Source organism: Cherax quadricarinatus, unplaced genomic scaffold (assembly GCF_038502225.1).
Source record: "Cherax quadricarinatus isolate ZL_2023a unplaced genomic scaffold, ASM3850222v1 Contig2484, whole genome shotgun sequence".
NCBI classification, from domain to species: Eukaryota; Metazoa; Arthropoda; class Malacostraca; order Decapoda; family Parastacidae; genus Cherax; species Cherax quadricarinatus.
This window is the reverse complement of record NW_027197510.1, coordinates 1-10379: the sequence shown is the minus strand read 5'-3', so window position 1 is coordinate 10379 and position 10379 is coordinate 1. Positions and strand designations below refer to the sequence as shown.

The following is a 10379-nucleotide window of genomic DNA, read 5'->3' as shown; positions in this document are numbered from 1 at the left end:
TGCAAAGCGAGATCCCCCAAAGTATATTCAAACTTAGACTGCAACTGGTTGATTCAGGAATGAAGACCAGATGAACCATTTCATTTTGTTTTACTTTCGCAGAGGATCACTTGATAACATTTCAGATCATAAAATTCTGAGATCTATGTTTAGTGTTCTTTTTTATACACATATCAGTTATTCAAATAAATAACTACATGTGTACAACAAAGAACAATCTAAAATTAAAGTATAGATATGACAATGTTAGAAAAATCGGAATCACTTCAGGATGTACTAGACATGAAGGGTCATGAATAAGAGGAGGCAAGGAAAATTCTCCAGGTTAATGGGCATATGAAGGTTGGAAAAACCTGAGTGAGACTTAATACTAACATAAACAAATTAGTATTCACAGTCAGACGTTTCCTACTAAAGAAAAGAGGACTTTCCAACTGCGTCAGAGATGACGAGAATGAAATTGGAGGAAGGATAAATGGGAGGTAAGGAGGGAGGTGGGTAGCAACGATGGAGGGTATTAATGTGGGGTGGGAGGGGAGGAAGAATGGAGTGAGGGAATGAGGGAGGGAGAGGCTAAGGCTAGAGGGAGGAAAGCAGGGAGGCAGGTTAGGAGAGGAGAATAACAGAGCCATTGTGCGATACACAAATATGTTTACATTGTAGGCTGGGATTCACGTCCATGAGATGCTGGGGAAGACTAGAGAAGGTTGAGACAGCCACTCAGGCAGCGGGTGTATATAAGGTCACTATGTGCACCACCAACACATTACAGCTGAACTACCCTGTGTCGTACACGGTAAGCTGGCCTACCACTGTCACACACACAGTAAACTGTGTTATCACTGTCTTACACACAGAACGCAGAGGTACCACTGTCTCATACACAGTAAGCTGACCTACCACTGTCACACACACAGTAAGCTGACCTACCACTGTCACACACACAGTAAGCTGAGGTACCACAGTAGCACACACGGTAAGCTGACCAACCACTGTCACACACACACAGTAAGCTGAGGTACCACTTTAACACACACGGTAAGCTGACCTACCACTGACACATGCACAGTAAGTTGAAGTACCACTGTACACACGCAGTAAGCTGAGGCATCATTGTTAAATGCAGTAAGCTGAGGTACCATTGTCACACACACAGTAAGCTGAGGTACCATTGTTACACACACGGTAAGCTGAGGTACCACTGTCAGACACACTGTAATCTGAGGTACCACTGTCACACACGCAGTAAGCTGAGCTACCAGTGTCACACACACACAGTAAGCTGAGGTACCATTGTCACACACACAGTAAGCTGAGGTACCATTGTCACACACACAGTAAGCTGAGGCACCATTGTCACACACACAGCAAGCTGAGGTACCATTGTCACACACGCATTAGGCTGAGGTACCATTGTCACACACACAGTAAGCTGAGGTACCATTGTCACACACGAAGTAAGCTCAGGTACCACTGTCTCACAGGCAGTTAGTTGAACTTCCAATGTCTCAGCTGAACAAACCCTGTCTCTTTCACACACGAAGGCTGAACTACCCGAGTTTCAAGCACAGTAAGCAGAACTGCCTAGGAAATACTCTCATAGTTAGCTGAACTACCCATGTCTCACACAATAAGCTGAACTACCCATGTCTCACACAATAAGCTGACCCATGTCTACACAATAAGCATCTCACACAATATGCTGAACCATGTCTCACACAATAAGCTGAACTACCCATGTCTCACACATATGCTGAACTACCCATGTCTCACACAATAAGCTGAACTACCCATGTCTCACACAATAAGCTGAACTACCCATGTCTCACACAATAAGCTGAACTACCCATGTCTCACATACAGAAAGTTGAACTATCTCAGTCACACACAGTAAACTGAACTACTGCAGTGCTCACAGTGACTAGAACTACCATGTCCCATTTTGCACACAGTATGTGGAACTACCCTTTGTTTTACATGAAGTAAGTTAAGCTGAACCTATCTCACAAATTAATTTGAACTTTCCCTGTTCTACCAACAGTTGAAATAACCCTGCGTCTCACTCAGCTGAACTACCCCTAGTCTCACACAGTAAAACTACCATTATCTCACCCACATCTAAACTACCCTTGTCTCACATAGAGCTAAACTACCGTTGTATCACAGAGCTGAACTACTCCTGTCTCACACACAGCTAAAGTACCCGTCTCACACACACAGAGCTTAACTATGCCTGTCTCAAACACAGCTGAACTACCCCGTCTCACACACGTTGAACTACCTCTGCCTCACACGCAGCTAAACTACCCCTGTCTCACACATGTTGAACTACCCCTGTTTCACTCAGGTGTTGTTTACCTGTTTTACACAGGTAAACTACACCTGAGTCACACTCAGCTGAACTACCCCTGTCTTACACACATCTAAACTACCCCCTGTCTCACAAACACAGCGAAACTACGCCTGTCTCACAGACAGCTAAACTACCCTGTCTCACATACAGTTGCACTACCCCTGTCTCACACACACAGCTAAACTACTCTTGTCTGACACACAGCTAATGTACCCCTATCTCACACACGTTGAACTACCCCTGTCTCACTCACAGCTAAACTACCCCTGTCTCACTCACAGCTAAACTACCCCTGTCTCGCACACAGCTGCACTACCCCTGTCTCACTTACAGCTAAACTAACCCTGCCTCACACACAGCTAAACTACCCCTGTCTCATGCACAGTTGAGCTACCCATGTCTCGCACACACAGCTAAACAGCGCCTGTCTCACAGACATCTACACTACCTCTGTCTCACACTCAGTTGAACTACGCCTGTCTCACACACACAGCTAAACTACGCCTATCTCATACACAGTAGAATTACCCCTGCCTCACACAGTTGAATTACAACTGTCTCGAACACATTAAGTTGAAGTACACCTGTCTCACTCAAAACATTAGGAGGTACACTGCAGTAGTCCTAGTAGAACATACTAGGAAAAGCTTTCTCAAGCCCAGTAGTCCTACTATCACATACTAGGAAGAGCGTTCTGGATCCCAAATCCTCAAACTAAACTATTTTATCAACCCATTTTCAGTGCTCTCTGAGGAAAAAGCTTTGATTACCCTGTTAATTCCTGTGCAAGCCCTTTCAAATTCTTCCCATCTCATTCATGTATTTATCTATCCTATAACTGAAGCTGCTCAAGATTTCAGCTTAAATGACACTACTAGGTAGACTGTTCCATTCATAGACTACTCCATTTCCAAACCAGTACTTCCTTGTATTATTTCTAAATCTAAACTTATCCAATTTGACTCCATTATTTCGAGTTCTTTCTTGGAGGGATATACTTCACGCTTTATTTATATCTCATTTATTTATGCCCATCTTCCACTTATATACTTCAGTCAAGTCTCTTCATTCTTCGTCTTACAAGAGTTTTCTTTTAGTTCGTTATCTTTATTATGCAGCTTATACCTATCGTGTGGGTGGTAGTCAAAAGGATTACAGAGGAACATAATGAGTGGATGAACTTGTTAGATAAGAAGTTCTTTCATATGACAGTAAGAATACGTAACAATAGAAACGCATTTATCTTTAAACAGCTCGAATTCCATCAACTCTACCTGAAATCGCCCTCGACGTTGCTGCTGCTGTAGTGTCCACAGTAGCTGAGGATAATGAGTAACATTTTGTATCTTGATCTTATCAATTTTATCTGGAATGTGAGAGGTGGGAATTATTCATACTAAAATTGACCTAAACACTGCAGCGCTTTAAGGGGCAAATAAAAATGAAATAAGACTTGCCTGACACATTGTAACTAGAGTCCTGTGTCGTTGGAGTGACATGAGGACGTTATCGATGTCATGATCGAAGAATTATTGAACGTAGTCACTTGGGTCGTTGCGCCTTAGTGTTCTTTCGCTCGTAACATTAGGTTCCTCACCATCACTCAATACCATCACTTGTTCATGAGTTTCGAGGAATTATCCACATTAGAGAGAATGTTGTAACACTTTTTTTCTTCAGTTCTCCCAGAGTTTACACTCGAGAAAGGGACACAGACATGATAATAAACACTATCGACACTCTGATTAGTTCTACCGCGAATTTCCTGATTCGTATCCCCTCAAGGAAGGTTCCTTGATGTTGGTGAGGGGCTCTTGATTTAGGGAATTGGATCTGTGCTCCAGTTCCCCGAATTAAGCCTGAATGCCTTCCACATCCCCCCCCCCCCCAGGCGCTGTATAATCCTCCGGGTTTAGCGTTTCCCCCTTGATTATAATAATAATAATCCTGATTCGTATAAGGGAAAACTAGTCAACTTTCCTAGTTTTCATGAGATTGTTAGATGAGAGTTTATGAACGCACAGCTACTGTATCTTTGTTCAGCGGGAGGAACTACGCACTTGCGATGTTACTGGGGACACGCATTCCCATTCGATCCTTGTAACAATCTGACGCTCTTCAGCGCCACAGGTCCACGCCCCACAGGGGATATGTATGCTGGCTTAATCTTCATGAACATTTATTGTTCGCTTTTGCAAGAGAACTCATTCTAGAATCCCTGTTTCTTGGTATTCTAGGTGGGTTTAATGAGCCGTAATATCCCTAGCTTGTTTGTCAAGTAGGAGGCAATTTCTTACGCATTTTAAATACTATGGGGAAATAGTAGTTTCCCTAGGTTTCCACTGGTATATACTAGTAGCCATACATTCTGGTAAAGAGAGGTGTCTCTTATGATGTCTCACCCAGCATATGATTCTGATAACTCTGTGGGAGGATAAGATAAGATTTTCGTTGTATTTTTAACCCCGAACTGTTAGCCACCCAGGATAACCCAAGAAAGTCAGTGCGTCATCGAGGACTAACTTATTTCCATTGTGGTCCTCAATCTTGTCCCCCAGGATGCAACCCACACCAGTCGACTAACACCCAGGTAACTATTTGCTGCTAGTTGAACAGGACAACAGGTGTAAGGAAACGTGTCGAAATGTTTCCACCCGCCGGGAATCGAACCCGGGCCCTCCGTGTGTGAAGAAGAAAGCAAGACTATTTATTCATAATCCCTTCCGAGAGGGCTAGCCTTCTCTTAGAGGGCTACTCATTTTGGAAAGGGTCATTAACCCCCTTTCATAAACAGATTTTACTCCATATAATGGGTCCAGGGACTGGGCCTAATTGGGTCTTGCTAGAGAATGTAGTTTAAGGGAATTCAGTCTTTCTTCGTATGATAGATTTTACATGCAATAGACAAATTTTGTCATACTTCTCTGAATGCTTTTAACGAATTTATATCCATTCTGTTATATGGAAACCAGCAGTGAGCTGCATAATCTAAGTGAGGTCTTACTAATGATGTGTAAATTTTAGTATAACCTCTGGATTCCTGCAGCTTAAAGTTCGTTATATAAATCGCTGTAATCTGTTTGCCTTATTGCGTATGCTTAGGCATTTGCTGTCATATCATGAGGTTGTTGCTTACTATAACTCCCAAGTCCCTTTCGCATTCTGTAAGTCTAAGTTCTAAATATTTTAGTTTATAAGTGCTAAGGTTATTTACATTTCCGAGCTTTAGGTCATTACTTTTGTCTATGTAGAACTGCATCTGCCACTTTTCAGATCATGACGTGAGCTTGTTTAATCCTCCTGAAGTTCTTTGGCATCTTCTCTGAATCAATTTTCTTGCTTATTTTTGTATCTTCAGCGAATTTGCTCATATCACTTGCTATTCCCTCGTCAAGGTTATTAATGCACATTGTGAACAACAGTGGGCCTAAAACTGATCGTTGTGGAACACCACCTGTGACTCATCCTCACATAGAGTTCACCCACTTATGCAGACTCTCTGCTTCCTGTTGGTGAGCCATGACTCGATCCATGACAAGACTTTTTCTTTAATAACATGAGTTGCCACTTTCTTTAAAATTATTTTGTGTAGTACTCTACTAAAATTCAAATGAATAATATCATGTTACTTACCACCATCAACTCCCTCAGACGCTTTACTGAAGAAAGTCAGCAAATTAGTCAGGTAGGAACGGCTTTTCATGAATCTATGCTGAGTATCATAGATCAAATTATGCCAATCAAGATGGCTTCTTATAATATCAGCTATAATTGACTATATTAAGTTGCCTACAATTGAGATGAGGCTTATTTTTCAGTAATTTAATGGTAATGACCAATACTCTGCTTTAAAAATATTGCAAAAGCCATTTGTTTTCGAATCATTTGACACTAATTTCATTACCCTGTTTCAGCTTTTATTACCCTTGTTTTAAACTTCCTCTTAATATAAGAATTTTAATCAATTATATCGCCCTCACCTCTTTCGATACGCGGGTAAATACCCTTTATCTGCCCTTAAGATGTTTGAGCCCATTGTATTCGAATGAACAATAGGCTCAAACAACTCATTTCTCTAAATGTAATGAATGTTCTATTGGCAGCCTGCATATTGTTTATAAAACTGTCATAATGAGAGTTCTCTTCGTTATCCCAGCACATAGATGACAGGTGTTCTCTAAGCTCATTGTGGTCTGATAAGATAAAGTGTGGGACAATTAATGAGTTATCCCTACTATCATACTTCCACTCAATACAAAAGGTAATCGATTTATGGTTGCTCGTGCCAATTTCCTCTGTAATCTCTAGGTTATAAGAACATAAGAATAAAAGAACATAAGAAAGAAGGAACACTGCAACAGGCCTACTGGCCAATGCGAAGCAGGTCCTATTCACCCACTGGCTTAAGCCATTGCCTTGACCTAGTGAGGTCAGACACATCACTTAAGGAAGGAGCACGGAATCCGACATAGTAGCACCAGTTAGTCAAGTCCAACGAACACCCACCCACACCTACTTATGTATTTATCCAAACTTTTTTTAAAACTATGCAACGCCTTAGATTCTATTATGGTACTCGGGAGCTTCTTCCACTCATCCACAACTACCGAACCAGTGCTTTCCTATAGCCTTCCTGAATCTGAATTTTTCCAATTTAAAACCATTGCTGTGAGTCCTGTCTATGTTAGACATTTTTACCATTCCATTTACATCCTCTTCATTAATTCCTGTTTTCCATTTATACATCTCAATCATACCCCCCCTAATTCTACACCTTTCTAGAGAGTGCAGATTCAGGGCCCTCGGTCTACCCTCATAGGGAAGATTTCTGATATGTGGGATCAACTTTGTCATCGTCCTCTATACGTTTTCCAGTGCATATATATTCATTCTGTAATACGGTGACCAAAACTGCACAGCATAATCTAAATGAGGCCTAACCAAGGATATATAGAGTTGAAGAACAATCTGAAGACTTTTATTATTAATACTTCTTGCTATGAAGCCAAGGATTCTGTTAGATTTACTGTGAACACTTATGCACTGTTGTCTTGTTTTCAGATTACTGCTAACCAGAACTCCTAAATTCCTTTCGCAATCCGTAATATTAAGATCTACCTTATTTAGTTTATATGTGGCATGGTTATTTTCCTGTCCAACATTCAGAACTTTGCATTTGTCTATATTAAAATGCATTTGCCACTTCTCTGACCACAGCATCAATCTATTGAAATCATCCTGGAGTGCTGTAATGTCGTCATTAGAATGAATTGGACGGCCTATTTTGGCGTCATCAGCAAATTTGCTTATTTTGCTATTTATTCCCTTATGTATGTCGTTTATGTACACTGTGAACAACAAGGGGCCCAACACTGACCCCTGTGGAACGCCGCTCGTGACGTGCCCCCAATCTGATTTCTCCCCTTTAATGCAAACTCTCCGCTGCCTATTTGTCAACCATGCCTCTACCCAGGAAAAAAATTCTCCTCCTATTCCGTGTGCCTTAATTTTCCTCAACAGCCTCTGATGTGGAACTCTATCGATAGCTTTAGTGAAGTCCATATACACAATATAATCAATACCATGATCTACCTCCTCCGATACCTTAGTGAAGAAAGTTAGTAAATTCGTAATACGTAAAACCGTCCTTGTTAACCAGAACTAAATCAAGCAGGTTATTTCCCCTCGTTGTTTCTGTCAAAACTGTTCCAAGAAACATTCCTGAACTACTTCCACGCAGTCGTTTGACTCAAGCTTCCCAGTCATGGAATCTCAATCAACTGAACTACAATTAAAGTCTTCTATAATTAATACGTTATCATCCCATTGTGGCCTTAAAAATTTTTTTCATAAAGTACTCTCCCATGGTGCCTATCCAAGTTAGGGGGACGAAACATCTCATCCAAAATTAATTTTTCATACCTTTCTACCCACGCAGACTTTGAGTGTATTCTTTCAGTCTTTATTCTCACTTTTTAAATGCTCTCTGATATGTAGTGCCACCCTACCTCTCTTCTCGTTACTTCTATCATTATGGAATAACTTAAAACCGTGAAACTGACATTCAGCAGATATATCCCGCTACTTCATATTAAACCATGTGTTAGTTATGACAAATACGTCAAAGTTACAAGCACTATCAACTAATGTCAACTCATCCATCTCGTTTCTTGTGCTAGGACTCTCTGTATAATATATTTATAGAAAGCCTCTTTTCTCTTTTCCCTTTCTGCTCATATCTGGTTCTCCACTATCTCTGTTACTCTCATCATCGTCTAATGCCACTGGCTTTCCAAAATTCATTAATAATTCTACCTCATTCTGCATTTAACTGGTTTTCCTATGCAGAGTCTATGTTCCCAGTAAGACAATCTCGCCTGTTTCAAGGAAATCCTTCCTTCTTCTATTCGATATGCTTCTACTGTCCTCATCATCCTCTTATATGGAAGTCTATCAACACCCTCCGATGTGGAACTTTATCAAAGAGCTTTCCTGAAGTACGTATACTCCATATCATACTCATTACCATGATCTACCTCATCCAATACCTCAGTGAAAAAAAGTTAGTAAATTTGTAAAACTGTGTTGAAATTCAGTAATTAATTTATGTCTTTCAGTGTTGCTTCGAATGACCTCTGCAATTACTGATTACATTAATTTTCCCACAATGGAGGTTTGGCTTACTAGTCAATATTTCAAAGCTATGGATTTCTCAACAGGTTTGAAAAGAGGTATCAGATTTACCATTTTTCATTTATCTGGCACTTTGCCAATTTGTATTAATAGGTTGAAAGTTTTACCCAAAACTTTGCTTTATAACCCTTGTAAACACTTCATCAGGACTCGGGAATCTGCTAGGTTTTAATCTATCTGCTTGTCTGCGAACCAATGTGGCCAGAATTTTCAATTGGCTGAGGTAGGATTAATAATGCAGTCGTATAATTCTAAATATAATAAAATGACTTGAATATCCTTATGTTAACAATGAAATAATAATTTCCTCTTTTGTTAACTTCAGGTTTAAGTGGAAGATGAATAAGCTGCTGTGGATGTTGGTGGTAGTGGGTGCCAGCAGTGTGTTAATAATGGTGGCAGCAGATGGCACCACTGACAATGCTAGTTTTCCTGAGCTCTTATGGGCAGGACTTGGCTTCCAAAACCGAAACTGTCGTGAACTGCAAGAGCATGGTCACAAGACAAGTGGAATATACACCATCTATCCACATGACTGCTGCCCCAAACGTCCTGTCCGTGTCTACTGTGATATGGACACTAATGGAGGAGGATGGACTGTTATCCAGCGTCGCGAAGATATTCTGCCAAAGGAAGACTTTTATCGCACCTGGATGGAGTATGCTTTAGGCTTTGGCAATCTCTCCGGAGAGTTCTGGCTTGGCCTTGAACATATCCATGCCCTCACTGATCAAACTCTCTACCAAATACGATTTGAATTAACGGATTTCGACAACAGCACCCGGTGGGCGCAGTACCAGTTCTTTTATGTCCATGACAGGAGCTCCTTATTCATGGTAGAAGTTAATGGTTACACTGGAGATGCTGGTGATGGCTTCAGTAGCGTCAACGGTCTGAAGTTCTCCGCGAAGAATTACGATCTAGACACTTATTCAGATAACTGTGCTGTAAGGTATGTGTGTTAAATCCATTTGCACTTATTTATTAATCTTTTATATATGAACATAAAATCAGTAATTAGAAACTGCTTGAACAGATACTGCCAATAGAAAAAAATATAAATAGGTTAAGTTTCATTAAGGAATATTATGTTCAGTGACACCAAAACACTAAATTGTAGAGTCTCTAATTTCAAAATCAGCATTTGCTTGTAAGCTTTATTAAATATAGAGAAAGAAATACACAAAATCATATAAATATTTCACCTTGACGAATGCAGTTCAGAAGAATCATAATCAAATTAATCCTCAGAAATAATACAGCAAATTTTTAAAAATAAAGTTAACATATTGCCTCATTTTTACTCCCAAAGTAATCCGAGCCTTATTATAAA

The 10379-nt window shown here is 40.4% G+C and overlaps 1 protein-coding gene across 1 annotated transcript; it reads left to right on the top strand.

The window, feature by feature from the left end:
- Positions 1-865: 865 nt before the first annotated feature.
- Positions 866-9998, top strand: LOC128693662 (techylectin-5A; the record flags this gene model as incomplete). Its single annotated transcript, XM_070081363.1, is given in 2 exon segments — positions 866-886; positions 9372-9998. A coding segment is annotated over 1 exon segment (614 nt), but the record flags the coding sequence as incomplete, so codon positions are not given.
- Positions 9999-10379: the final 381 nt, after the last annotated feature.